The following is a 27,965-nucleotide window of genomic DNA, read 5'->3' on the forward strand; positions in this document are numbered from 1 at the left end:
ATGGAGAGAATCAGGCGAGGGCGCGTGGGGGATCAAGCGAAAAAAAAAAACGGAAACGGTTGAGGCATCGGCGTGAACATCTCTGCTGACCATGTAAGACTCCTGTACACAGTTTTCGATGGCCGATGCATTGCCAGACGCTGACAGCAACGAAAGAGTGGGAGAGGTTGAGGAGTAACGGCAACATCAAGGACGCTGACTGCTTGAGCGCGGGTCTCTCTTAGGTTTTTTTTTTTCGGACGCTGGTTCCCCTTCCAAATGGCATCTTGGTAAGGGAGATGATGGTGTGCGCGTTCTCGCGACTCTCCGCAATGCAGAGGAAGGGGAAAAGAGGCGCTCATGCCCTCAGCACACATCCTCAGGCTCCACGAATCGATCTGTACCTGTCCCTTCGTTCCTCGTTGTCCGTCTCCCTAGTTTCTAACGAGCGTTGTGTCATGCGCTTCAGCTTCTCCGTGCTTTGTGGGTAAACTGCTCTTGCCACATCGGCAGCGGCTCCCTCCTCCCCTCTAAACTAGTGGCCAAATCGCGTGCTCATACACAGCAAACACGTCAGCAGCCGTACCCCAAACCGTGCAGCTGGTGCTGTGGAACAAACGGAGGCAACGTCTACCAGTGTTGCCCCGCTCCAGCACAGTGGACAGCAGGGCCATTGCGTTGCGGCGCTGAAACTGTCGTTAGCCTCCCACCTCCGCTGTCCCTGCCGCCTCCGGGCACTGCCACAGTGCCTCTGCTCCTGTCCCCGTCACCTGCCGCATCACCATCGCACAGAGGCAGGGTACAGGGTCTCAGTCGGCCCTGAGCGGGAGACCGGCCAACGTCCTCCTCGGGCTCATCCGGCATGCGCCTCTAAGCCACCACCCCCTGTTACCCGCACGGCAGACGCCACCACCCTCGCCCCAAAACAGGGCCCGGGGCCGCGGCCCCGCTTCGGATCAAGGCACGCAATCCGGCCCGGTCGGTGTGGCTGCTGATCGCGCAGCACGCATGCGAGGCAGAGGGACGAGGCAAGGGCAAGAGGAGCCCGTGAGGCGCACGGCCCGGTTCGGGGGCAGGACGGCTCGTCCTAGACGACCAGGACCGAGCCGCGGTGCAACACGCGGGTAGGTGCACCGTGTCGTTGTGTGCGTGTATATATACACACATACATGTATATAGGTGATGACGTGTTTGTGCCATGAGGGCGTTTCTTCTTCCTTCTCGGCGCGTTCGTTCTCTACCGCACAACATGAGCTGAATGCCACTCTACACCCCAGGCCCGTCACAGGCCACCCATCACGTGGCGTGAAGCAGCGGTAGACGCGCGTTACAGCGATGCGCCGACTCGTCCATCTGAGCACGGCTCCTGTCTCCCCACCCACCCACCCCCGCTCCGCAGGCAGCCTCACAGCCGCTCCTGTTGCGCCGAGCGACACACGCTCGAGCCACGCTGACACTCTGCCGAGCATACCCATGGTGCAAACATCTCCACTGTTGCCGGTGGCTCTCACGCAGCGCCATCCAGGACCTGACCGCCGGCATCCGTAGCGATACATCACACTGGCCTCCCCGTGTCGCAGGCGCTGGACCCTGTCGGGGCCAGGTGCGGTGGCTCGGCATTGGCAGGGATAGGGGGACGGCGGCGGCTCGGCTTCTCCACAGAGGGCGGTTCTGGATTCCGATACCACTTTGAGGTCTTTCCCCTCATCAGGGGTATAATGACGCGTGAAAGAAGAGGTGCATAAGCGGCAGAGGCAGCAGCAGCCGTGCCACGACTGGGGTCGGTCGCACGAGTCGACAACACCCGATCATAGAGCGACAGGAGGGCAGCCCTCGTCCCCACGACAAGTGGGGATGCCTCAGTTGTGCTGCTGTAGTTATTTATGTGTAGTTCGTGATGCATCTCTCTCTCCGTCTGTCACGCTCCGTCTCAACCTCTCTCCCTCCCCTTCTCTCTTGCCTGCTCTACTCACCACGTGTTTTTGTTTATCGGCTTGGCATATCATGCAACGCAGCCGCGACGTCCTCCTGACCATCTCGAGGGCCCTTCCTACCGTCCCACCCCCCTTCCATCGCGCGCGTACACCTGCATTCTTCCGGCCGCTACGCCCCCGCCGTCTCCCCTTCCTCGCGTGCAGGGTGGCTCCTTCCGGTTGCGTTTGTTGTATTCTACTTCGGCTCCCCACCCCACCCTCACCCTTCCTTCATCGATAGAGACAGCAGAGGTGCTGCCTACCCGGCCCCGCCCTCCCTCCCCGCAGTGGCTTAGACGTACATAGAGCTAAACAGCGAGTTCCTCTTCTCTCCCACTTCGTTGTGGCCGCGCCTTCTTTTGTACGGGCGCGTGTCTGTCTGTTGGTGTGTGTGTGTGTGTGTGTGTTCGCGTTGCTCTGGTGTCTTCCCTCCCCTTCCTCCTTTGTGCTGCGGGTATTTGCCTGCCCCGCGTGCGCTTGTGAAGATCCGTTGTGGCGGCGACCGGCGAGGCACGCATCCATCTTTTCCTCCCCCTCTCTCGTGCCTTTTCCCTTCGCCGGCCCACCATGCTTCGGCTCTCTCGGTTTGTCTCCTCCGCCGTGAGCTCAAAGGGTCTCGCGCGGGTGAGCAAGCAGACCGTGAGGCGAGATAATCACCCTACTGCCGTGAAGAAACCGTCAGTGGCCACGACAGCGGGCGCGGTTGCGCCATTCGCGGCCGCGCACGTAGGCTCCAGCATGTCACCTGCCCCGCGAGGTCGCTACAGCGACTCGCACGCGGAGGAGATCGAGGCGGACTGCGCCGTCCTCGAAGATCACGGTCGCGGCGCTCCGCAGGATTCGCATAATCCGCAGAACCACGCCGGCATGAACGGTGCACAGCACTGTGACCACCGCAGCGCTGGCAAACTCAACTTTGATGCCTCGAAGGCAGGGCTTCAGCAGGTGGATAAAGACTACGTCGAGCACGTCATTCAGGAGGCGTCGAAGGGGTCTGCTTTCTACCAAAAGGAGCAGCGGCTCGAGGAGACGCGGCGTCGCAAAGCCGAGGAGCTTCAGGAGAAGGCCAAGACATTCGACTCCATCAGCGCCGCAGAGAAGCAGCGGATCAAGGCCATGGTAGACGCCATGGTGGACGAGCTCGAGGCGACGCGCGATCTCCGGCGCCGGTACATCCACATCGACATGGACATGTTCTACGCTGCAGTGGAGGAGAAGAAGACGCCGTCGCTGAGAGGCAAGCCCTTCGGCGTCGGCTCTCAGCAGATGCTCTCCACGACAAACTACATTGCGCGGCAGTACGGTGTGCGCTCTGGCATGCCCGGCTTCATCGGCAAGAAGCTCTGTCCCGAGCTCATTATCGTGCCGAACGACTTCCCAGCCTACCAGCGAGAGGCGGCGCGGGTGCACAGCATCGCCTCCCGCTACGATGCGCAGTTCGTCAGCGTCGGCCTCGATGAGCTGACGATGGACGTGACAAAGTACCTGCAGGAGTTCCCGGCCGTGTCAGCCTCCGACATCGCCCACGACTTCCGCGACGAGGTGTTCCTCAAGACACAGCTCACAAGCAGCGGCGGCATCGGACCCACGTCAATTCTCGCGAAGATTGCCAGCAACGTCAACAAGCCGAATGGTCAGCATGAGATCACGCTGCTGACGAGAGAGGAAGTTATCAATTACGTGCGCGACATTCCGCTGCGCAAGATCCCCGGCATCGGCTACGCGCAAGAGATGACACTCGGTGCGCTGCACATCCACACCTGCGGCGGCCTCCTGGAGCACAAGTACCTCCTAGCCTACCTGTTCCGAGAAAAGACCCTGGCGCACTACCTCAGCGTTGGACTGGGGCTGGCAGAGACGTTCTCGCTGCGCAAGCATCAGGCACGGCAGTCGGTTGGTAAGGAAACGTCGTTTAGCGAGCCACTGCCCTCGCCAGAGGCCTTCACTCGACTCTTCCGCAAGCTTCTTGAGCAGTGCCATGTCCGCTGCGTTCGCGATCACCTGCAGCCTCGCAAGATGACACTGGTTCTCAAGTATCGCACCTATGACACGGAGCAGTTCAGTGTGACGCTCCCGAGCCACACGAACGACCTCAAGGTGTGGCTCGAGGCCTCGCAGAAGCTGCTGGAGCCGCATCTTCTGCACTACGCCGAGTTCCGCCTGATCGGCGTCCGCCTGCAGCGCTTCACAGACACCGATGATGACCACGCTGGCCTCAACAGCGCCCGCGATGCCTTGACCGGCGCCTTGACAGAACCGCTTCAAGTGAATGACGACTTAGACATGGATGCCGACGATGCCGACCGTGACGCTGAGAAGAGCGGGGTAGCTGCGGAGCAGTCGGACCCGTGTGGAGAGTCGCCGGTGCAGCCTTCAGCAACGTACAAGCGCAAGATTCCCGTCTCGAAGTTCCTGACAGATCCAAACATCCCGAAAGCCCGCCCTGCGGAGCCCACTGCGGTGCCCGCCAAAGCCGTCAAGCCGGCGCGCAGGCGCACGAAGCCGTCGAAGGGAAAGCTGCACAAAAAGAAGTGAGCAGGGGTGCGAGCAAAGCAGTCGGAGGAGACGGGACGAAAATGGCGATTACTGCGGAACGGTAGGTGTATCGCGCAGGATGGGCGCTGGGCATTTTCGGGGACGGGGATCAGAACCGGCCGTCGTCGCCACATAGCGTCCGCCTTTCGAAGGAAAAACAAATGTCATACCGTTTTTACCTATAGAGAACGAGGGAGAGCAGCGTACGTGGCACAGAGAACAACAACACTCCTCCTCCCCTCCCGAAAAGAGCAAGGGTGGCAAGGGCGCTCCAGCGCTGATTTCCGTGTATAGATTCTTTCGGAGAGTTATCCGTGGTGCGTCGGAGACGCGGTGACGTGTGCTCGGAACAACATAGCAAAAGCGGAGGAGAAATGTTGTGTGGTCGGAGGGAGAGGGTGGAAGGCAAGGAGACGAGCAGGCTGCAAAAAGAGCTGAGATGGTCGTCGAAATGGATCGCAGCACCCATCTCTCGCCTACGCGGTCTTCCCTCCCTCCCCCCTGCCCTACTGCCGGTTCGTCTATCCACACAACGGCGACTCAATAGTGTGCGCAAAATATCATGCACCAGTGAGGTACACTCTCGAGACTTTACATAGACATATATACAAGTGGGATGGCCGTCGGGGGTTGTTTAGTTGTTGTTTCTTTACGCTTACGGAAGCGCAGGTGCGTCTTGTCTGATCCCCTTCGCCTCTTTTTTGTGTGTTTGTAGGGGGGCTCTTTGCTCCTCGTGTGTTGATCGTCCCTGTGGGCGTTGTTTGGTGGAAGTATGAGGGTGCGTGTGTTTCGTGTTCCAGTGGAGGGGCTGGTGGACGGTAGAGAAAAAAAAGGGATATTGTTCGCCGCCCTCTCTCTCGCCTCCCCTTCCTCTCCCCCTTCTTCCTCCCCACCGTGTGTGTGTGTGGGGGGGGGGTCCTCTGCGCGCAGACACGCCATTTTGGTCTATTCCTTTTATATTGCTGTTTTAGCTGAGCGATGGGGCGTGGTCTCTGCGGACGCGGGTCCGCACATGACTGCATTGAACCTGTCGAGTAGAAAGGGGCACCCGCATTCGGCCCTCTCCTTCCCCACCTCAGTACGCGGCAGGGGAGTGGGGGGGGGGGGCCAATGCCGGTGCCCGAGAGCTTGAGTACGGGGTAGATGCCTTCCCCCCCCCGTGTATTCCTTTTGCTACCTTGTTTATCTACAGGTGCCTTGGTGTAGGCTGATGGAAAGGGAACGGATTCGCTTCGAGCGTGTCAAGCGTGCACGTCAGCGCATCGCCCTCGTGTGTCTGTGTCAATGTTGCGTGTGCGTGTTCCTGCGGGTTGCTGTAATAAAAGGACGAGGAATCGACTGAGCAGCATGGCCCGTCTTTATCTCCCCTAGAGTTGATGGACGCGTGAACTCGGATAGTTTCTATGTCGTCGCTCCTTCCTCCCCACTTGGCTACGATTTAGGGCGTTGATTCGAGTCGACCTTTGATGTCCCTTCAGAGAGCGACCGTCCGCTCCTGTCAACCCGTTGGTGCAGCGAACGCACTTGAGAGAGGCTCACTCCCCTCGATCCCTCTCTGTGTGCTTTGGCTCACAGAGGTGAGCAAGTGAGAGGAGCGTGGTCGCTCACGTCCTCCGACCCCTATTCTTCCTCCACCACCCACCATCACGACCGCTGCGCTGCTTTTGCGACGACGATGCGAACTGCAGCGGCTGCGGCTCCCTGTGCATGCACCTCTACCACCACCCCTCCATCTTGTCGGCTTCTCACACATCACCCTGCAACTGTTTTGTGCACGCATACGCACGCCAGCACTGTCTCGGCCCTCCTCCTCTCTCCTTCTCTCCACCTCCCCATAATCATGGACTTGGGCGTCCTGAAATGGGCTTCTTTGAGTTGATGCCGCGCTGCGCCGCCCCACTTCGATGCCTCCGTCACCACCACCAGGTGCCCGTGCATCAGGTCCAGCGATCACGCTTACGGGCACACGAAAGATGCGGGATATTGATATGCTTGTGCGGTCCTCCTGAACGCTGCCCATTCGCAACGCTCCTCTCACCTTCATCTCCTCCTTTTGTTCCCTCTCCATTTATCCTTCTCTCAGCAGGGCCATCGCCGTGTCTGTGCGTGGGAGGGCAGGAAGGAGGGATCAACAAGCCGTACAGTACCCGGGTTGGGCGCCTCGGACTATTCTTGTCTCCCGCCCCCTTGCTTCTCAGCAACCTCCTTTCTTTCCCAACGCTTTTCTCATCTCTCGGCATCTGCGTCTAGACGGCACGGCATGCGCTCCTCCTCCTACCGCCTTCGCGGGTCGTCGATGGTCGGCGCTGCGCTGAGGGGCACATGTCGGTGCCTTTCAAGCGCGTCCACATCGACAGCAAAAGCGGCCGTAGGAGCATCCTCTGTTCCGCCCCCATCGGCATCGAAAGCTATGGGTCGTCTTTCCTTCGATGCCTCTAAAGCCGGCCTGCAGAAGGTGGACAAGGCGTATCTGGAGCAGGTCATTCAAAATATGACGCGTGGCTCCGCGTTTTGCAAGGGGGAGCAGCGCAAGGAGGCGCTGCGGGCTGTGAAAAACATGCGGCCCTCGCAGCGAAGCAGCGGCAGTTCTCGCTCCTAGCAGCCGCAGAAAAGCATGTTTGGCAAGCCCGCGCCGAGGCCGTCGAGGAGGAACTGGAAGCGTCACGCCGTTTTTCGAGGTGGTTTATCCACGTCGGCATCGACATGTTCTACGCTGCAGTAGAGGAGAGGCTCGATCCGTCGCTGCGCGAGCGGCCGTTCGCTGTCGGCAGCTATGCCACTGCTGACCACAACCAACTACACTGCTCGGGCACGCCGGGCTTTATGGCGAAGAAGCTCTGTCCTTCTTTGTGGACACGCCCACCGCACTTTGACCGGCACCGCCGCGAGGCCGCCAATGTGCGCGCCATTGGTGCTCTGTACGATCCCCACTACGTCGCCGTAGGGCTCGATGAGCTAACTATGGATGTCACCGACTACCTTCGTACGCACCAGGATTGCTCTGCCGAGGATGTGTGTGCGGAGTTCCGCCGCCGCGTCGAGGCGGCGACGCAGCCGACGTGCAGCGGCGGGATCGCCCACACACCGGCCTTCGCAAAGGTGGCCAGCAACGTGAACAAGCCAAATGGGCAGCACATTCTAACGCTGCGCACACGCGAGGAGGTGCTAGCTCACGTCCGTGATATGCCGGTACGCGATGTGCCAGGGATCGGCTTTGCAACCGAGCAGCGGCTGCACGCCCTCGGTGTAGTCACGTGCAAGGACTTTCTCACGCACAAGGCGGAGCTATGCTACTTGTTTCGCGAAAAGACATTCGCGTTTTACCTCTCGGTGGGCCTAGGACTTGTGCGCGCCAACGTCAATCGCTCCAACGCGGAGCGAGAAGCCGTCACGGCACCGCCGAGCGCGGCGGCGGCAATGAAGCCCAGCTCTGCGGCACATTTGAAATCACGTCTTTCTCGCGCATTGGCCAGTCCATCGCCCTCTGCACTCCGAGCAGTCGTTCCAGATCACCGTGCGCAGAAGTCGACGAGGAAGTGCACCACCCTGGCGTGCGGTGTGCCCATCTGCGAAGCTTTTTGGTACCACCTACGTCAGCTCACTCAGGGCGCGCACGATGTTCTCATGAAGCAAGGCGCGGGCACCAAACACGTGTGCTTCTACACGACCAGCCGCGCCTTCGTGTCGCGCAGCCATGCCGCCATGCTGTCAGAGGCTACAAACAGCTTTGCCAAGCTCTATGCTGGACTCGAAAAGGTAGCAGAGCCGTTTGCAGCGCGGCACCGCGAGTTTCGCCTCATCGGTGTCAAGTTCAGCAAGCTACAGCCTCTGCCGGGGGGGGGGGGGAAGAAGGTCGGCGAAGGGCAAGGGTGCCGCTCCGGTCTGCAAGGCGAAAGTCAAAGCAGTCCGTCACTATCCAAAGCCACGAGATGACGCCGCAGCGCTATGCATCGGCGAAAATTGCGAAGACGCCGCCATCTCCATTGAAGAAGCCGCCTCGCCAGGCCCAGCCAAGGTCGCCGGCCGCAAAGCGAGTCTCCGCTGCTCGTCGTCGAACAGCGCCAACACGTCGCGAGAAAAAAGCGGTCCGCTCTCGCGTATGTGCGGCATGCGTGACGGCCCCGCGGCGTCCCTCCCCCCTTCTCTCTCGGCCGCATTGGATGGTGATTCGGTAGACGCCCACCCACACCCTGGATTGCAGAACACGGTTCCCGCTTCTTGTCGGTTTAGTTGTTGTCTTTATCGTTCTCACTCACCATGTACCGCCTCGCAGCGCAGCGCGCGTGTGTACGTACTTGCCCCTACCATCCCTCATCTCTTTCGCTTTTATTTGTTTGCCGCTGCTGCGCTTCCTTCGCAGGGCGTCCCGCCCGTGATCTTTTGCGATCGTTCGGTGGTGCATCAAGCTTCTGTGTCCCCTCCGCCTTCTCCTCCTCAACGAGCTCAGCGCACTTCACCCTGTACGCTGATTCACGTGGCCAGGCCCCCTCTCTCTCCCCCGGTGTCGCGAGTTCTCGCGTCCAAGACAGGAGGACACAAACCAATGAGAGCAAAGCAGAAAAGAAGCGTGACTTGAAAAAATGGGTCGACGTCGTAATCAGGCGCTGACACGTTCTGTCGCACAGACTCTCACGTGCGCACACCGGTGGTATGCGCACGATCCACATTAACGAAGAAAAAAAAGGAGAAAATATGAAGCGGTGAGTCGACGTCATGCCTCCGCAGTTGACAGTGTTACTCTCAGCGCACGCAGGCACGTGTGTCTGTCGGCCTGCTCTCTCTCTTGCGAGAGAGGCGCGCTCTCACCTTGCCGTTCATGGGGACACCCCTCCGGGCCAACGCCGACGATGCACTGTAAGCATCGACTCTACTCCGCTTTTTCATTATGGTTTACGTTTCGTCTTTTTTGTTTCTGAAACGGGTATTGCACATCCGCGCCCACCCCTTCCGCCCTATCGCTCTCGGCCCACTCATCTCCCCGACTGAACGGACGGCATCCTGCGCATGGCCGCCGTGACCATGGATACACGCACGCACGCGCTTCTGTGCGCTCCACTTTGCGGCGGAAACCTCACGTGCTTTCGACCAGCTATGCGTGCGCGACGTAAGAAAAGGTGCTGGCATTGCCTTGCATGCGCGGGGATGTGTATGCGTGCGTGTGTTTCGCCACTGTACAGTCCGCTGTAAGTACAATCATCTGCTTGAGTCCCACCGAACTCTCCCTCAGTGCAGATCGAAAGCAAAGCAAGTTCTGTGAAGAGTGCGGTCCCCTCTGTCTCGTGCGTGTCGGTAACCAAAGAAAAGCGAAAGGGTGCGCCGCTCGCCTTTTGGAAGCGGCGCCAACGGAAAGACGGGCAGGAAAAGAGGTGGTGAGGTCCGCGTGCGCAAAACGGGCAGCAAGAAGCGCAGAAACGTTTTTTGTGTGTGTGGGGTAAAGGCAATTGTGTGTCGAGGGCGTAAAGTCAGCCGCGGCGACGTCGGGGGGTGCGTGGACCGCGACCCTTTTGCTCGCCTCACATCGCCACTGCATTCTTTCCGTCTCTGTGTCGTTCCATTCGTTCCCCCCCCCCTCCCTCCCTACCCCCCCCCAACCGTGTTTGCCCTATCCTTGTCTGGAAGGCCGCAGCACTCTCGTGCGCACATCACGGGCAACGAGAAACGACAACAACCCACACAACCATCAAAACAAGAAAAAAAAACAATTTTTTCTTTGTTGCTGCGATTCCACCTACAAAACGCATGGGATGTTTCGCGCTGCCAGAGCGAGGCACACGGTGGCGCTGTCTCTGCCGCATCGCCGCGCGGCTCTCTCGAACTCACGCCGCGCATGTGGCCTGCATCGCACGGCGGGCTCTCGGAAATCCGCGAAAAGGGAGGAAGCGCCCAACGTGGCCAACGCTGTGGAGGATGCGGCGTCGCAGTCGCTGGCCGTCTACCACCCCCAGGCAGATCTTGGGGCTGTCACCGCCAAGGTGGATTTATCCTCGCTCTTCTACGACACGTCTGTGACCGACATCGCGCTTTCCAAGCGAAAGCTCACCAAAGACGATGACGATGGAAGTTTTGTATTTGGTCAGGTGCCACGTGGGAATATGAAAAAAGAGCAGATCCTCAAGTACGTGGACATGGATGAGCTGGCGAAGGCGAGCGAGTTGCTGGAGGTACCGGATGCCTACACCTACCCACTGCATCAGATGGAAACCATCTCCGAGGCGATCGCGCATACGATGCAGTCGCGTGTGCTCATGTTTAAGTACGCCTCCCTGGACGACTTTTACACAATGAAGCGGCACATCGGGACGGACGAAGATGTGATGCGCGCGACTCTACCCGGCAACTCCATCTACTTCCAGTTTGTGCACTCAGGCAGCGCCGCAGACGCCGACGGCCCGGCCTCATCATCGTCGTTGCCACGTGAGCACGCGGGGCAGCAGGAGGTCAAGGCGGTGCGCGATGCGGTAGAGAGGATACTGCGCCGCTACGTGTGTCGAATACTGGAGCCCTTTCCAAACGAGCTCGCCATTGACGTGACGCACTACGCCACCTATCTGCCACTGCTTAACGTGAGCCGTCGCAATGTAAGTCAGGTGCTGAAGGATATTGAGGACTACATGGCAAAGAGGCCGGTAGCGAAGGAGGGCATCGCTGGGCCGCCTTCCGAAAGTGAGATCGAGCCCCTGACCCCCGATGAGCTCGCGACGGAGATCGCTCGCATTATCCGGCGCGAGGTGCTGGCGCAGCGGCCGCCGAGAGACAGCGGATGCGGTGCACAGGAGCCCGCAACGACGGGCGCACAAGAAGTGCCGAGCTCCACAGTCGCCGCCTCCACGGCGTCGGTCCGCGTCTGCATTGGTGTGGCCACGAGTCCCGTTTTGGCAAAGATTGCCTGTGACGCCGAGGTGCTAGCGGTGGTGGCCAAATTACGTGGCGAGCAGGCCGCAACCCTGACGGCAGACAAGGGTGGCGGCCGAAGCGGCGTCCCACTGGTCTCTATCCGCTCCTTCCACCGCCACATCCGCTCCATGAAGGCGTCGCGCGACTTTATGGCGAGCTTCCCAGTGAGTCGCGTGCCCGTCTTCACTCCCGCGTTTGTGGATCTGCTGAAGCACACCTTTGGTATCGTGACGTGCGGCGATTTCTACGAAAAGCGTTACCTCCTGTACTACTGCATGTCGAGAGACACGGCGCGTGCGTGCTACGCCGCTGCCTTTGGCCGAATGTACTTCGAGGCGGAGGTGATCGAGTCTCTGGTGGCACCGGAAAACCTCAGGCACTCCATCGCGCCGCTCGAGTTCATGGCAAGCAACCGCATCAGCATTGTTAATGAAGAGCGCACCGACTACCATGTGGCCATGCGTAGCGTTATCCTTGGCCACCTTCGCAAGAAACTCCCTAATAATGGTTGCAAGATCACTCAGGTGCCGTTTGGCCGGCTGTCTACTGAGGACGCGATCCACCGCACTGCGGAGGCAGCGATGCGCTCGCTGCACCGTCACCTGTACACCAAGGGTCTCACCTACAGCGGCGTCCGGGTAACGCTGCCGCGTTGCAACCTGGATCCGGTGATGGAACGATTGGAAGGCGAGACGACCGAGGAGGCCGCCGTCGCGGCGCTTCACCGAGTTCTACCAAAGCTTCTGTCGCACCGTCACCGTATCGACGAAGCCCTCGATGGGGCGAAGTCTGGAAGGTACGTCACCCTGGGCGTCTTTGGCATCTCGCTAATACCCATGGTGCCGCCCATAATGATAAGCGAAGCAGCGAGGTTAGAGAAGCTGTACTTCACTGCCAAGAGGTTCTTCCTGGGTCACCAAAATCGCATGATGAGGCGCAAGGGAATGCTGACAGATGAGGGTGCAGAAAAGAAAAGTAGCCCGGGAAGAAGAAAACCGGGCACGGTCGACTCGGTGGTTTATGTGTAGCCCAGGGTGAGGCGAAGCCGAGCATGTCGTCTGTGTGCTGTTGCCAAGGTGCACGTCGGCCCCTCCCCCAACCACAACAGCAAAGGACAAACGGACCCAAAGAAGCGCAATACACGCGCCCCTCTGTCTCTCTCACTATCCCTCACTTCGCCTTGTGAAGGTACGTGTGCGCGATATACATGATCGCAGAAATGGTGGTCCCCCTCTCACCGCCTATCGTGTTTCAGAACGTGGTTTGGCTCCTTCCTCCTCCCACACACTCCCCCGGTGGGGAAGTGTGGCTCCGCAGCGGCAGAGCGCGGGGAAGAGGCGATGGGGTTTGCTGGAGGGATGCAGCCGCTGCGTGAACACTGCGACGCGAAACGTCGTCATTAAAGCCGAATAAAAGATGCACACACACGTATATATATATATATACCGAGGAAGAACTCTCGAGCGGGGGGAGAGAGGGAGCGTGTCAGCGACGCACCCGTCTGTCGTAATCTTTTGCTGCTTGTCGCCTCGCCTACTACCCACATTCCCTTCCTCGACTTCTATCCATCGGAGGGAGCTTTACCGGGTGTGTTTAAGTTTGCTTCTGCTTTGCTGCTGCCAACTCGGGTGTGGGGTACCTGCGCGAGAACCGCCACCACAAGCCCCCCCCCCCACTCCTCCCCGCCCCCTCTAGCACGGTTCCTGCGACCATCCTCGTTCTTGGGCGCTGTGCTGCTTATGTCGTTGTTATGGGCCTTGCCGCGAACTCGTCTTCGCCTTCTCTGCCCCTGTCGCTTTTGAAGAGAGAAGGAGATGGGCAGAGATCGTTGACGCCGCGCGCGGGGCCGCAAGGTCACCGAGATGCGCTCAGCCGCTTTTCACATACCAGTACATGCAACAGACTGAGAAACGGACGTGAACAAGCACGGCGGCGCGTAAAATAGCAGCGAAGGGGACAATTGCGGCGGGGGGGGGGACAGCTCACTGCGTAGCCTTCTCAGCGCGTCGCCTCCAGAGAGAGCGGTGGGACGAGAGGCACGGCACGCAAATCGGGTGCTGGCCTTTTTCCTCTACCCTGCCTGCTTGAAGGGCAACGTCGCTCTGTTCACCACCCCAACCCCTTCTTCAGTTTCAAGCTCTCACTTCTCTCGTGCTACACGTCACTGTCCATCCCGCAACGGAGAGGTTCAAGGGAGATGCACTCAAGAAAGAGAGGGGACGCGGTGCACGGAACGGGTAGTGCGGAGGAAGGATGGAAAGCCACACATACACACACACACACACACGCATCCGCGACTACGCAAGCTCTCCGTTCTCTCGTGCGAGCCGTGCATCCGCTACTTTGTCGGCCCAGTGTCTTTCCATATTGTTACACACGCCCATGTGTCTCTATGCAGCAAGGTCCCTTCTCTCTTCTGCGGTCCCCATTCTGTTTTCCTTCGGACGAGCACCTTTGCCGATACAGCGCCCCTTTCACTAGCAAAGGCGGGTGCCTACACGTCACCCGCTGGGAAGGGCTTCGTCGTCTTGGTGCCCTTCCGCTTCTCCCATTTGCGCTTGCCTCTCCTCCATGCTGGATCGTAACTGTTTGCGGCCACCGCCCTATCCCTCTCCCTCCCCTTCTCCTTCTCTCATAGATACAGCGCCTACGGAGGTACGTGTGAGCGCTGCGGAGGCGCAGGCAAGCGGCGCTGCGGCACCAGCACAAGAAGGCATCCATAAAGAGCGTATGCGTGGTAACGCCTCTAGTAAGGGTATGCGAATCACACACCTTGGCGACGCCCGCCGGCGCACGTTGGCACACACTCAAGGAGACTCGACGACGAGCACAGCGGAAGTGCGCCGGCTCTCAGTCCTCTTCGTCCGCTCGGAGCTGTCGGAGGACCGCCGCGACGAAGCCTCCACCCCTGCACCCGGTGCGGCAGCACCCGGCGACGCCGACGTTGTCGATGTGGACACGTTCAATAGCACCGATTCGGACGGGGAGGAAGACGTGGGTCGTTTCGCCGTTGTGCCAGCGCACACGCCGCGTGTTGGCCACCTGTCCCTTCGCGACGCCGTCGTTCTTTCGTATCGTGGCGCCAGTGATGACTACGTGATGCACCACCGCACGGTGGCCGCGTCTTGTGGACACGGCGCACCGCCGTCGCCCGTAGATGAGCTTTTATCCGTGGCAACGGAAGACAGCCGTGTGCTCCTCCGCCGAAGCGGGCTGACCACAGAGCCACGCACGTCAGACGTCCCGGCTGTGCACATGTGGCGCGGATGCAACGATGACGACGACGAAGAGGTGCAGCAGGGGGAAAGCAGAGCGTCCACGTGCCAATCACGCGGTGGCGACCAGTTTTTTGTGTGGGATGACTGTGCTAGATCATTGTCGGACGTACCCCCTGCGCGCCTCTCCTCTGTGATACCGACAACCGTCTCCTCGGCCCGCTGGAAGCAAGAGTCCAGCGTGTTGCTCGAGCACGCGCGCGGCACTCTGCACCGGGTGCATCCCCGCTGCGGCACCTTCAGTGCCACAGTGGGCAGTCCATCACCGGCCCAGCAGCGTCCGCTCGGCTCTAGCAACGCCTGCGGTCGTTGCCAGGCAGACTTCGTGGCTCTCTCCATGAACTCGTTGTCATTGGTCCAGTCGCGCGAGTATGGTGCCGACCTCGCTGCGATTCACCACACCGCCTTTGCGTGCGAAATGAGCGCAAACGCGATTTGCATGGATGACTGGGGCCCGCACAGTACAGTCGTCGGTTTCTCGGATGGGACGCTGCGCGTGGTGGACTGGCGCATGCCCGCACGAGGCTCCTCCCTACGCGCAGGCGACGCTGCTGCCAACGATGAAGAAACGCACGTTGCGCTCTGCACGCATGTGCCGCAGCCGTCGTGGATGAGGCATGGTGGTCGCTCGACGGCCGCCGCTGCATCAGTGGCGGGTGTGTTGTCGTGTTGCGCCTTCGAGGACAGCTTCCGCGTGGTCTGCGGACTGGGAGATGCCTCGGGTGCCGTGGTGATGGCCGACCTTCGCCGCCCCGAAAGCGGAGCCCGTCTCAGACGTCGTCGCACGCGCGCGGAGCAGCAGGCGGCGCAGCACCTCTTCGCCGAAGCCGGCGGACAGAGCCCTACGGGGCGCGCTGTGACAGACATTCAACGCGACCCCTCGTGCTTTGGCCGTATCGGGCTCGTCGATGTGACAGGAAGGGCCGCCTTGACCACTGTGGCTGCGCTGGAGGTCAGCGTCGGCAGCTCAGCAGCGGCCCTTCGAAAGCGCTGTCGCACGAAGGACAGGGCTAGCGTGCCTTCATATCTCGGCCCCACCGCCGCTGCGCGGCCGCGTCTTCCACCGCCGCCGTCGCCGTGGTCAGTCTTGGAGCGCCTGGGAAACCTGTCGCCGACTGCGTCTCGGTCGGCGGTCTTGACGACCATCTTGTACAGCATCCGTGGTGACCCCCAGCGCCCTGGCATTTACACTGTCAACGCACAAGGTGGGTCATTTCGCACCCCCTTCGCAGCGCACCCGCGGCCACGTTGCGCCTTCAGCGACGACGGTCGTCACTTTGCGCACATAGCCACGAAAAGTGCCCTCGCCGCCACCCTGCGGTGTGCAGGTGCGCGATCTGGTGCCTTGGGCGGCGGCCCCTCTTTTTCTTCTCCTCCCGGCATCTCTGCGACACATGTGCAGTTTGCGCCAAGCACAGCGAGCGGGCAGGCAGCGCTGACGCCTTCGCCCCTCATCGCCGTTTCGTGTGTAGACGGGCTCCTCTGCTTCGACACCGGAGACGGGCACACGCTCGCGATGCCGATCGCGTGAGGAAGACGATTCGCTGCCTCTGTCGCGGGCCGCCGCCGCCTCCCCCACACCCCCCCGCCCCCAGACTTCAGCGCTGAAAAAGAAACAGAAGAATCAGTGCGTGCGCGCACACCCCGCAGGCGACAAGGCTACCGTTGGCGGTGGAACGACGGTCTGCGCGCGCATCATCGGCGGAGAAAAAAAAAACAGCAAAAGGAAAAGAAAAACGCGGAAGCTTCACCCATGCAGCGCTGCGCGGCTGCCGCTCGCTGCGCGTATCGCGGACGTACTGTGAGAAGGCACCGGTTGCATGATTGGGCGTCTTTGGCACCCCTCAAGCTTGCGAGGAGAGGGGAGGGGGAAAGGGCCGTACGCCACCTACGCGTGGGAGCCCTACCAAAGCAAACGCCACGCAATGGCTTCGTAATGGCCGTAAAACGTGAGGCGGCATGGCGCACTCATCAGCAGTGCATACACAGATAGAAATAGAAAGACGCGCGCTCCGTCCATTACGCTCCCCTTCACAGCTCTACCGCTTTCATCCCTCCTTTTCCGCCGTCTTCCCCCTCCCCCCCACCACCACCACCCCACTCAACCCCCATCCTCTCTGCCTTGATGTGCGTGTCTATATATATATATATTTCGCGTGTGTGTGGGTGGGTGTATGTGTACCTTTTTCACAGTCATCTTTCCTCGCCGCATCATTGCTGCAAGCTTCGCAAATGGCGAGTAATCGTCACAGCAGTGACCCCGAAGCGTCATCCGCGCCAACCCGCTCGCCCCTAGAACAGGTGCACCTTCTGCTCGCCTCGCTCCTGCGCTGGTGGCCGTACGCGCCGCATGAGCGAATCCCGTCGATTCTGCTTTGCGGCCCCACCTCAAATGGGAAGAGCCATCTCGTTCATCGTGTCGCAGACGCTGTCAATGCGTGCACAGATACCGCGATGGATGAGGTGGTCCGCTTTTCAGAAAAAGAGCAGGGCCAAGCAGTACCTCGTGAAGTGTCAGCGGACGGCACTGTGGTACCTACGCTAACCTCGGCCTTGCTTCACGAGCAACGCCGCACTCATGTCGTGACGGTTATTCCTCCTCTCGCCAAGGCTGTGGCAGTCCGCAACGCTTACGACGGCACCACAGGGCTGCGTCGGCTGCTCCGTCGCACCGTCTATGATGCGTGTGTCGAGTACCGTCGCGAAAGCGTCACCAACTCACGTTCAGCCAATGGAAAGCCCACCACCACCACAACGCCGACGGAAATCGCCGTCTTGCTTGTCTTGGACCACATTGAGTGCTACCTGCAGAGAGAGGACGCGTGCATTCACGACAGCAGCAGCGGAACCGCAGATTCGACGACGCGGCAAAGCTGCGGTGTCGGTGAACCGTCCCAGGACGGCACCAGCGCGCAGAGCATGAACACGCTCTACCCAGCCCTCCTCGCCGATCTTTACACGGTGTTGCGCAGCAGCCCGCCTCTCTTCTCGCAGCACGAGTGCGCCACGCTGCACCTGGCGCGTCTCGTCTCCGTCGCCCTCTTCACGGGAGGGCTGGACGAGGTTCCTCTTGTTGTTCGGCACCGCTACGTCGACTACGCCATCGCCCTGCCTACTCCGACAGAGGCGGTGCGGCGCGCGTTCTTTCTACCATACGCCACCACGTGTGCTGCTGGTCAGGCGCCGCCGCCGTTGCCGCTGCCGATGGTGGACGCCTTGGCCCTTCGCACCGGCGGCGTGTCGTACGGAGGACTGCAGGAGGTGCTCTGCCTCGCGCTTGACTACTGCGCCGCATCACCATCCCGTCTTTCCCTCTCTCCCTCCTCCGCCTCAGGCGCTGTCGAGTGTGATGAGCAGGTGGCCGGTGCCGCGGCTCAGGCGATTCTTCAAGCCTACGTATCTAGCGGCTCCGTCACGGCCTTGGAGTACCGCCGCAGCGCCGGCTTTGTCGACGTGCAGGCGACGCGGTGGGACGATATCGCTGGAATGGCGCACGTGAAGGAGACTTTGAAGAGGTTGGTTACCGATCCTATTCGGCATCGCGACACGTACCGGCGCTTCCGCGTGCGCCCCTCGACCGGCGTGTTGCTCCATGGCCCTCCCGGCACCGGCAAGACGATGCTGGCCAAGGCCATGGCGACCGAGCTGAACGCCTCCTTCGTGTACATGGACCTACCCAAGCTGGTGCAGGCAGAGGTAGGCGAGTCTGAGAGGCGGCTGCAGGAGTACTTCGATGTCGCGCGCGAGCGCAGCCCCTCGCTTGTGTTCATGGACGAGGTACAAGCTGCCTTTGGGCTTCGCTACGCGAACACTGCGGATGTGCATCGGCGTCGGCCAAGGTCCTCAGCGGCTGGCGGCGGTGGTCGAGACGAGGGCGCCTCTACTGCTTCCACTGCCACTGCGCACGATGCCCGCCTTGTGTCTCACCTTCTTCGCCTGCTGGACGCCGCGCAGCAGGATGAAGAGCACTTCGTCCTCTTCGTCGGCGCCACGAACGTCGTTCATTTGCTGGACCCGCTCCTTCTACGTGCCGGTCGACTGGACACGCTCTTGGAGGTGCCGCCTCCGGACGCCGCGGCTCGCAAGAGCCTCGTGCGACGCGTCGTGTACGGAGAATGGGCCCATTGGCTTTGCGAGGGAGAAAGCCATGCCTCCTTGGTGAGCGCCGATGGCGGCTCCGTTGCCGCCGCTGCGCCGATCGACGCAACGCAGCTAGAAAATCTGCGCGCGGCCCTTGTGGAGGCGTTTGTGCGCCGTTCCGACGGCTTCAGCGGCGCCGAGGTGCGCAACTTCACGTCGGTGTTTGGTCTCCAGCTCGCACGTGCCGTAACCCGCAGCCTGGAGGCGACGCAAGACGCGGTGGTTAGCGAGGCGCTGGACTGCGCCGCGACCACCCACGGCCCGCGGACGGAGCAGCGCGAACGGCAGTTGTGTCTGCGCCGTGCCATCACCGCCTTCCTTGCCACAAGCGGAGGAACCGAAGCGGGGCTCAGTTGTGATGCACTGGCGCTGCTCGATGACGCTCACAAGAAGTGCGCTGTGTAGGCTGCCGTGTTGTCAGAGTGGGATGCGGGCGTCATGGATCTCTGTTGCGTGCTGACGGTGCCTCACGTCATCCTATCACCGGCCGGCATCGTGTGCACAGCTCTCAAAGGCCGCACACACCAACGGCCACTTTTGTTCTCTCTCCCCCTCTTTGTTGTTGTGTGAGTTGTGTGCTTCCTTCATTGCCCAGCAGTGCCATGTGCAGGTACCAATCATCACAGCCTGAAAGGCTCGCTAGCCCTGCCGCGCACCCCCTCGCGATCATGGTGAGATGTTTTCTCTCCTCTGTTTTGTAAGTGCAGGCTTCGCAGAACACACCCACACCCCTACCGCCCATTATCCGCTTAAGGTCAGCTGACCCTCTTCTTACGCACGCTCCCTTGCAGCTCCACTGTTCACACTTAATGAAGCACCGTCTTTCGGGCCACGCAAAGATGTGGGGAAGAGCCGCTGCAACACTTCTCACCCCCTGAAGAGGCTGTGCGCATAGCAAGATAGACGAAATTCCTGCATGGCTACCCCCTCCTCGCCGTCGCCGCCGCCTCCATGGCGGTGCCTTCCTCCCTCTCTGTTAGCGTGCGCGAGCTCACCAAACTGCTATACACAGGAGTGTAGTAATGAGTGGGGGGGGGAGACGGCGCACAGCCGAGGCAAGGAGCCCCTCTCTGTGTGTCTGAGCAGGCTGTCTTTGTGCCTTCATCTTGTGTCCTTTTTGTGCACCCTCGCCCACCACCTCCCTCCTCCCCTCCCCTCCTTTCTGAGTCTTTGCAGCCCCCATATGTGAATGGATCGTCTTCCACAACTGAGGGCAGCGGCCGGCCTAGAGCCCTCGCTGGCGCCGGCCACCATCTCCCTTTCCACCAGCCCGTCGACACAGAACTACAGCCTGGCGGAGGGCGGCGCACCAGTCAAAGTAACCTTCGCTATACCGCCGAGCGAAATCGATCAAGACACAATAGACACCCTCGACGCATTCTACGGCGACGTGGCTGAGGTTCTGGGCAACGTCAAGACGATCCGTGCCGCCATGGACGAGCTGCAGCAGAAGCACACGGAGAACATGCAGACGGTCGACGAGGCGCGCTCCAAGGCACTGCGCGGCGAGATCGACGAGCTGTCGCGCGAGACCGGCAACGCGGCCAAGGCGGCGAAGGAGAAGCTCGACGCGATGTCCAAGAACACGGCCAAGCTGAAGAGCGTGCCGGACAGCGTGCACGCCAACAGCGCCATCATCCGCATCGAGGAGAACCAGTACACGCACCTCGTGCTGAAGCTGGCGATGGCCATGGCCGAGTACCAGCGTCAGCAGTCCGCCAACGAGGCCTACTACAAGGCGCAGACGCAGCGGCAGATCAAGATCAAGTACACCAACCCCGACGGCAGCGCCATCGACGACTCGACAGCGGCGCAGCTGGCAGAGCAGGTGATGGAGAACGACACGTCTAGCTACATCTTCCAGCAGAGCAAGGAGGTACTCGCCTCCATCATCGAGACGCGCACGACATCTACCGCATCGAGCAGTCCATGCGTGACCTGAACCAGCTCTTCAACGACCTAGCCTTCTTGGTGAACGAGCAGGGTGAGCTCATGGACGTGATTCTCGCCAATGTGCAACAGAGCACCCGGTATGTGGAGAACGGTCGTGCGGCGCTGAAGAAGGCGCGTCGGTATCAAAAGAAGAGCCGCAAGAAGCTGATTTGCGTCCTGGTGTGCGGCGTGACCATAGTCGCTCTGTTTGTTGTCGTTGGTGTGCTCGCTGCCACCATCAAGATTCCACGAACGACGCCGTCCCCCTCGCCGGGGTGAGAGGTCAAGGGCGTGGACAGGTAAGCGACTCGCACACGGGGGATGCAAAAGCAGCGCCGGTGCGGCAGTTTACGGTTCTGTAGCGGCACGGGGAGAATAGAATGTCATGTGGTGCGCCTGTGTGTGTGTGTGTGTGTGTGCGTGTGTGATTTTCTGCTTATTGGTTCCTTGTGTGCCTGTGCGAAGGAATGCGTCTGTTGATGCTGCCAGGGCTACATCTCGTTCTCTGTTGCTTTTTCGAAGAGCTGGAGGCGAATCTCTGATTCTCTTTTGCCGCGCGGAGCAGTCAGCGGTGGAGGCCGGTACGCGCATGTGTTGCCTTGGTGGGTCTCGGCTTGAGTGAGGCGTGGGGACGTCCACACGTCCCTCTCACGCGCGAGGTTTTGAATTCTACGGCTCTCGCGCTCTGTTCGTTTCATTCGCCTCCGCCTCCTCCCTCGCTCCGGTCCTCCCTCATTCTTCCGCCCCTCCGCGCCTTTCGTCACTCTGTCTACATGTAGACGCCCTTCGAGCACGTTTTCGGTATCCTCAGCCGGCGCCCACACATGTGCAGCGATACACCTCACCGCATTCCTGTCGCACACGCCCCCCTCTCTCGTGTTTTTTTTGCTTCGTTTTATATTTCTTTCTTTACTGTTCCTTTTCGTTTTTCGTGTTCTTGCATGTGTGTATGTGTGTAGATGCGCCCTCTCCGTGTGTTGTCGAGCTTCTATGTACCATCTGGCCTACCTCCGCACACCTTCCTCCTCCCCCTTCACCACCACCTCCATTGTCCCACAGCATAACTCATCTCATTGTTTCGTTCCCCGCGCACGACGTTTTTCGGTGACTCTTTTCCCCGGTCGGACTGTGTCGTTGCTGTGTTGTATCACGTGTGTCTGTCAGAAGGGCCTCGCTGCGTTCACCTGTCCCTGTCGGCGTGTAAGAGGCGGTCTCGTGCGTCCCCTCCTTTGCGTCTCTCCGTAGACCTGCACTCCTGTGTGCCCTCCTCGGCCTTCTTCCCCTCCACACACACAACGGCACAGGCGCTTTTTCATTTCGTTGCCAGTTTCTGATTCTGCCATTGCGTTCAGCTCACGACGTTGCTCTTCCTCCACCGATGCCCGGCTCGACGCCGAGAGAGAGAGAGAGATGCACACACGCCAACGGCTCGAACTCCACTGATTTTGCCTGCCGTGCGTTGGAATAACCCTCGCGCCTTCGACGTCATTTTGAAGGTGCGCACAACGTCTTCACGGAGACGGTGCGATGACACGTGGAGAGGGAGGCCTCGTCTGTGCAGAGACAACGCCAGCACGGCTTGCCCCCACCACCACCACCACCACCACCACCCACATGCGCACACACCACACCACACGACCACCACCTGCCTTATCCATTTTCGGCGAAGAAGAAGGCCTGCGGAAGAGTCCGTGCTCGTACTTTCAACGAAGGCAGTATCTTTTGTTGTTGTGTCGCGGGTGCTCGGCTGCGTTCGTGGCCGGCGTCCAAAGAAAGCGAAATCGAAAGCAAGTATGGAGGTGAAGCGTCGCCCGCACTCGAACATGTTTTTTTTGTTGTTGTTGTTTTTTGTTCACTTCTGCGCTGTTGGGTGTTCGACTGAGGGAGGCACCATGAAGAGGTGGAACAAGGGGGGAGGTGGCGATGCGTGTACCCCGTGGCCGAGCCCTTTCTTCTGTGCTGCGTAGCCCTGCATCTCCTCCGAAGACGCGGGGCTGCGCGTGCAGCGTGATCGCATTCGCATGGCGAGCGCGTTTGGGCATTAGTATGCCGACGAGCATGTGGTGTATTTTGCAGATGACCCTTACGTTTCTGAACTTGATGCTCTCCCTCCACGATACTCTGGCATCCCTATGCCCCCCACAACGCTCACCTATCGCTTGTGAGTGGGTGTGTGCCTGCCGTGGACAAGCCCAAAGCCACCACACGCAGCCACCGCTGATGCGCCGATTTGCGGCGATCCTGCCGTGGTGTTCTAGGCCTCCACTCACCTACTCTGTGGTTTGCACATTTGACTCTTGCAGTTGAGATATGCCCATGGGTCGTTTCCCAAGCCTCCTGAAAGCTGCTTCGCGCTTTCCCAGGAAAGGCCACCAGAATAGGCATGCCTACTGCCTCTGATTTCCGGACGGCTTATCCAGCCCAGTCGAGAAGCTTCAAGCGCCCTTGACCCTTTCTACGGCGGCGCAGCTGAGGTTCTGGGCAACGTCAAGACGATCCGTGCCGCCATGGACGAGCTGCAGCAGAAGCACACGGAGAACATGCAGACGGTCGACGAGGCGCGCTCCAAGGCACTGCGCGGCGAGATCGACGAGCTGTCGCGCGAGACCGGCAACGCGGCCAAGGCGGCGAAGGAGAAGCTCGACGCGATGTCCAAGAACACGGCCAAGCTGAAGAGCCTGCCGGACAGCGTGCACGCCAACAGCGCCATCATCCGCATCGAGGAGAACCAGTACACGCACCTCGTGCTGAAGCTGGCGATGGCCATGGCCGAGTACCAGCGTCAGCAGTCCGCCAACGAGGCCTACTACAAGGCGCAGACGCAGCGGCAGATCAAGATCAAGTACACCAACCCCGACGGCAGCGCCATCGACGACTCGACAGCGGCGCAGCTGGCAGAGCAGGTGATGGAGAACGACACGTCTAGCTACATCTTCCAGCAGAGCAAGGAGGTACTCGCCTCCATCATCGAGACGCGCAACGACATCTACCGCATCGAGCAGTCCATGCGTGACCTGAACCAGCTCTTCAACGACCTAGCCTTCTTGGTGAACGAGCAGGGTGAGCTCATGGACGTGATTCTCGCCAATGTGCAACAGAGCACCCGGTATGTGGAGAAGGGTCGTGCGGCGCTGAAGAAGGCGCGTCGGTATCAAAAGAAGAGCCGCAAGAAGCTGCGATGCTCGGTGCTTCGCAATGAGTATGTCGGAAAGACGGCGGTGGATTACTCTCCTTGGAAGGAAGCCCCTGTCCAGGTGTGCCGGCCCTGTTGTCCGGAAGGAGAAAAGTGGGCGGCCTAAGAAGACTGAATTTTTACCACGCCATCGTGGGCATCTTCTTCGGACCGGGGCTCACACATGGTTGTCTTCGTTTTGAGTTTTCATCCTGGTTTTTTTTTTTTGCGTGGGTGGACTTTTTGTTGTCGCTGCTTCGCCTCTGTTGTGCTCATTAACATCTCCGCGGCTGCTGCTCGTTGCCTCCGTCATGGGATGTGGTTGGGTTTGTTTGTTGCGCCTGTTTGTACGCGCGCGTTTCTTGTGTTACTGTTGTGATTTTACTTGTGACTAATATGCTCCCTTACAGAGTGGTGATGGGGTGGGGGAATGTGCCCGGGCCCCGTGTATCCGATGGTGCTTTTCTCGCAGTCCTCACCGCCGAAGAAGCTGCTTTTCGTTGCTATCGGCCTTGCCAACTAACGAGCCTATTGGTCTATGGATGTGGGGTCGGCTCCACTGTACCGCAGCGGTGCCGCACACTCTTCCTCCTCACAAAGAACTGAAAAACGATGTGATTGCTGTTGTCCATGTCTCCTCTCGGAGGTGGCACACCAAAGCATACCCTCCTCACATCCAAATGACGTGTCTCAGCGATGTGCTTTCGAGCGTCGTGTGGAGCACTCATCATCCGTTACTCGTCTTCTCGGGATCCCCCCTCTTCGTCCCTGTTACCACCCTCATCCCTCTTTCATCGTCGACTACTCACATACACGCGCACAGGTCTCACGCCATCTGATTCCCCCCCCCTTCCTTCCCTCCCCCGCCTCCTACGCCAGCCCTTGCCTTTCGCCTTGATTGTGTGTGCTTGTGCGCGTTTCTTTGTCTCTTCGTCCCCTTATTGTAGCCACAGCTGCGCCCCCTCCCCCCTCTGCCGCCTGGTCACTCCTCCTTATCGCATCCTTCACATCCTCATGTCAGCCTGCATCCGTACTGCTCTCTCCGGCACTAACGTGCCGATGATGGCCGCGGGGCTCTCTGGCGGCCTCGGTGTGGTGCTCGGTGCCCTCGGCTCGCACGCGTTTCTCGAGCTTATGGACACGAACCAGTTTAAGGCGTACAACATAGCGAACCAGTACCACCTCGTCCATTCCGTGGCGATGCTTGTGGTGGCGGCGATAGCGCCCCGCGTCGCAGAGCCGGCCGCTACCCACTTCCGTCGCGCCTATGCCCTCTTCGCCTGTGGCACAGTGGTGATGGCTAGCTCGCGCTACATCTACAGCACGGTACACAAGCCACACTTCCTGAGCAAGCTCCCCACTGTGGGTGGTGCGATGCTCGCGGCCGGATGGGTGTGCGTCGCTCTTGGCGGCTCCGTCACGAAGCACTAGGAAGAAAGAGAAGCGGTGCCCTGCGCATGGCAAGCAAGGAGAGAGAGCGGAAAGGCAAGCGTGCATTGCTCGCACTTAAAATGCGGCAGCGTTGGTTGCTCTGCACCCTCTCCCTGCCTCGATTCCTGTCAAGGGTAGAGGGACGCGCACGTGGGCCGGAATGGGAGCAAGAGGGAGGGACGGTGATGAGGATGCCGAAGCAAGCGGAAGAAACAAGTTGGGAGGGAGAGAAAAAGATGGGATAGAAGATGTGGAGGAAGTAGCACTCAAGTGAGAATCGATGCCGTGCGCCGCTGCAAAACAGGCGGCGGCAGACCTCTTTTTCTTCGTCTTTCTGTTGCTGATAACGCTCATTCCCCCCACCCTCTCCTCACCTCGCCCTCTTTTTTTTCACGTGCGCTGCTTAGCGTGTACACGTGCACATGGGGTTTGCGCGTCGCTCGCTACAATGAGCACACGCACAAGTCCGAAAAGGGCAGATATTGACGTTTTTTGTGTGTGTATGTGGGTCTTCCCGACGTTCCCTTTCTGTCCTCATCCCCCCTTTGCTGTCGTCTGTGTCTTTTGCTCGTGCTGATGTTGGAGTGCGTCCAACAGCACCGACACTTCGCGGGAACATTGACGAAGCTCCCATCCTGCCCCCTCCCCTTTCGGAAAACGGGGGGAGAAGAGGTGCAGCATCTTCGCTTGGCGCCGTGCGTCGGCTTATTTCGTATATTTCGCGTGTGTGTGTGTGTGTGTTTTGTGCGCCTCCTTCTATTTTCGATATTTGCGAGCGTGATGGCGGTAATCTTATTTTTCTCGCGTGTGCGTGTGCGTTGTTGTTCTCCAATGATGATGGTGATGGGGCGCTGATTGACTGTCATCGCTCTTGTTGTATTTTCCTTGTCATGAGCGGTTTGGCTGTGAGAGATGACGAAAGCGAAAGGGAGAGTACCGCGGTGGCGGGGAGAGTGAGCGTAGCACGCCTGGGAGGGAGGGAGGAGGCTGCTGTGTGGTACCGACGCGTTCGCTTGTGCGGCTGAGGCCACCTTTTTGCGAGGGTGGGCAGTTGCAGCCGTGGCACACGTGGCATCTCGCACCCCCTCCCAACCCGAAACCTGCACGTGGTCATTCAGTGTCCCATCCTTGAAAACTCGCGCCTCGATGATTGCCCTCCGAAACGTAGCGGGAAAAACGACGCTCCTGCAAAAAAAAGGAAAAAGTCTATACACACATATACATATATATATAAACAAGAGCGAAAGAATGCCAGGACACAAGCGGTGCTCCGACACGCCGTGGACGAGCATAGGATAGCGAGTGCGACGCAAAAAAAAAACTCTAAAAGAAAAAGAGGGAGGGAGAACAACGTGTTGTGATCGGCAATCACCAACGTAGAAAAATGCGGTCAGCAACCGGAGGCGAGCGGGTAGGAGGAATGCGCCATTTCGTTGATCGCTTGCTCACATGCACCTGGCATCGCCCATGGCAAAGCAATATAAAAAAAATGAGAAAGTGAGTACTCGGCAGATGTCGAGATCGCACGGCAGCTCGTGAAGGACGTGTCTGTGTTCGTGTCTTTGCCTCAGCGTCTGCCACTAGCGCAATGTGGTGTCTTCTCTTTCTTGCTTTGGGGGGCTTCTTGTTTCTTCGCTTTCATCTCGCCCGTTGTGTTCGCATGCGCGCACCTCCCTCTCTGATTTTTTCCCTCCGTGATGAATGGTTGTAGTTGGAGCTCATAATGCCGCGCGTAGGCGCACTGAAGCAAGGGCAAGCAAAACGTAAGGAAGCGACATCGCAACGATATCTTGTTGACGTTCACTTGCACTCGCAAACATAGACGCCCAAGCGCACATTCCGCTACTCCGCTCTGTACCTTCAACCCTTCTCTGAGCACCCGTCTTGGCTGAAGTGCACGGGCTTCCCTCGACAGAGGGGCAAAATCGGCTAGCTAGCTATCACGCGTGCCATTTTGGATCGGGTTTTCATGCCACAATTTATGGCCTCCTCCCACTCACCTGTCCCTGCCCTCCCCTCTCAACCCGCCTCCTTGCTGCCTATACACACACACACACACACCTCTCTCTTGCGCAATCAACATGACGTGAAGGTTCTCTTCACGACAGCACTCACACGCAGACACGTTCTAAAAATAGTGCACCTCACACCGAGACAGCCTCCCCACTGCCCGCAGCGCCGCATACCTCCACACACAGTGCAACGTCAGCATTTGTCAGAGCTTGTAAAGATGATGTCTCTGAAGACCGCTCATGTGCCCATAATCCTCGTGGGTTGCGTTGGTCTCTCCAGTTTTGCGATGGATGCCCTTGGCGCGCGCCTTCAGACGAAGATGAGCATGCGCCAGCGCCGCTCTTGGCTGACGGCGAATCAATACCACATGGTCCACACAGTGGCTCTGGCGGCTATTGCTTGGATGATGACGCTGGCAAAGGAGTCTCCCGAGGCGTCCTCGCGACTCAGCAAGGGCTTCTACCTGGTACTAGCCGGGGCCCTTGGATTTGCCGGCTCCATCTACTCGCTGTGCCTCCGCATCTGCCCCAAGTTTATGGGCCCGCTCACCCCCACCAGTGGGCTTGTGCTGGTGCTGGGGTGGACAAACGTGGCACTGGCGGGCCTGTACTGGTGACGAGA

General features: G+C 59.7%; 9 protein-coding genes across 9 annotated transcripts; all 9 read left to right on the forward strand.

The window, feature by feature from the left end:
* Positions 1-2,690: 2,690 nt before the first annotated feature.
* Positions 2,691-4,487, forward strand: LINJ_28_1540 (putative DNA polymerase IV; the record flags this gene model as incomplete). The annotated part of the gene is made up of 1 exon (XM_001470146.1): positions 2,691-4,487. The coding sequence occupies one exon, from the start codon at positions 2,691-2,693 to the stop codon at positions 4,485-4,487; it is 1,797 nt and encodes a 598-aa protein (XP_001470183.1).
* A 2,703-nt stretch (positions 4,488-7,190) lies between these two features.
* On the forward strand, positions 7,191-8,420 carry LINJ_28_1550 (putative DNA polymerase kappa; the record flags this gene model as incomplete). Its single annotated transcript, XM_001470147.1, has 1 exon — positions 7,191-8,420. One exon carries the CDS (start codon positions 7,191-7,193, stop codon positions 8,418-8,420), a length of 1,230 nt encoding a protein of 409 aa, XP_001470184.1.
* Positions 8,421-10,231: 1,811 nt separating this feature from the next.
* On the forward strand, positions 10,232-12,409 carry LINJ_28_1560 (conserved hypothetical protein; the record flags this gene model as incomplete). The annotated part of the gene is made up of 1 exon (XM_001470148.1): positions 10,232-12,409. The coding sequence occupies one exon, from the start codon at positions 10,232-10,234 to the stop codon at positions 12,407-12,409; it is 2,178 nt and encodes a 725-aa protein (XP_001470185.1).
* Positions 12,410-13,952: 1,543 nt separating this feature from the next.
* Positions 13,953-16,187, forward strand: LINJ_28_1570 (conserved hypothetical protein; the record flags this gene model as incomplete). Its single annotated transcript, XM_001470149.1, has 1 exon — positions 13,953-16,187. One exon carries the CDS (start codon positions 13,953-13,955, stop codon positions 16,185-16,187), a length of 2,235 nt encoding a protein of 744 aa, XP_001470186.1.
* A 923-nt stretch (positions 16,188-17,110) lies between these two features.
* On the forward strand, positions 17,111-19,201 carry LINJ_28_1580 (putative ATPase; the record flags this gene model as incomplete). The annotated part of the gene is made up of 1 exon (XM_001470150.1): positions 17,111-19,201. One exon carries the CDS (start codon positions 17,111-17,113, stop codon positions 19,199-19,201), a length of 2,091 nt encoding a protein of 696 aa, XP_001470187.1.
* A 1,027-nt stretch (positions 19,202-20,228) lies between these two features.
* Positions 20,229-20,738, forward strand: LINJ_28_1590 (putative target SNARE; the record flags this gene model as incomplete). Its single annotated transcript, XM_001470151.1, has 1 exon — positions 20,229-20,738. The coding sequence occupies one exon, from the start codon at positions 20,229-20,231 to the stop codon at positions 20,736-20,738; it is 510 nt and encodes a 169-aa protein (XP_001470188.1).
* Positions 20,739-23,235: 2,497 nt separating this feature from the next.
* LINJ_28_1600 (Qa-SNARE protein) lies at positions 23,236-24,027 on the forward strand (the record flags this gene model as incomplete). Its single annotated transcript, XM_003392626.1, has 1 exon — positions 23,236-24,027. The coding sequence occupies one exon, from the start codon at positions 23,236-23,238 to the stop codon at positions 24,025-24,027; it is 792 nt and encodes a 263-aa protein (XP_003392674.1).
* An 887-nt stretch (positions 24,028-24,914) lies between these two features.
* Positions 24,915-25,331, forward strand: LINJ_28_1610 (conserved hypothetical protein; the record flags this gene model as incomplete). Its single annotated transcript, XM_001470152.1, has 1 exon — positions 24,915-25,331. The coding sequence occupies one exon, from the start codon at positions 24,915-24,917 to the stop codon at positions 25,329-25,331; it is 417 nt and encodes a 138-aa protein (XP_001470189.1).
* A 2,230-nt stretch (positions 25,332-27,561) lies between these two features.
* LINJ_28_1620 (conserved hypothetical protein) lies at positions 27,562-27,960 on the forward strand (the record flags this gene model as incomplete). Its single annotated transcript, XM_001470153.1, has 1 exon — positions 27,562-27,960. One exon carries the CDS (start codon positions 27,562-27,564, stop codon positions 27,958-27,960), a length of 399 nt encoding a protein of 132 aa, XP_001470190.1.
* Between the last annotated feature and the right edge of the window lie 5 nt (positions 27,961-27,965).

Source organism: Leishmania infantum, chromosome 28, assembly GCF_000002875.2.
Source record: "Leishmania infantum JPCM5 genome chromosome 28".
Classification (NCBI taxonomy): Eukaryota; Euglenozoa; class Kinetoplastea; order Trypanosomatida; family Trypanosomatidae; genus Leishmania; species Leishmania infantum.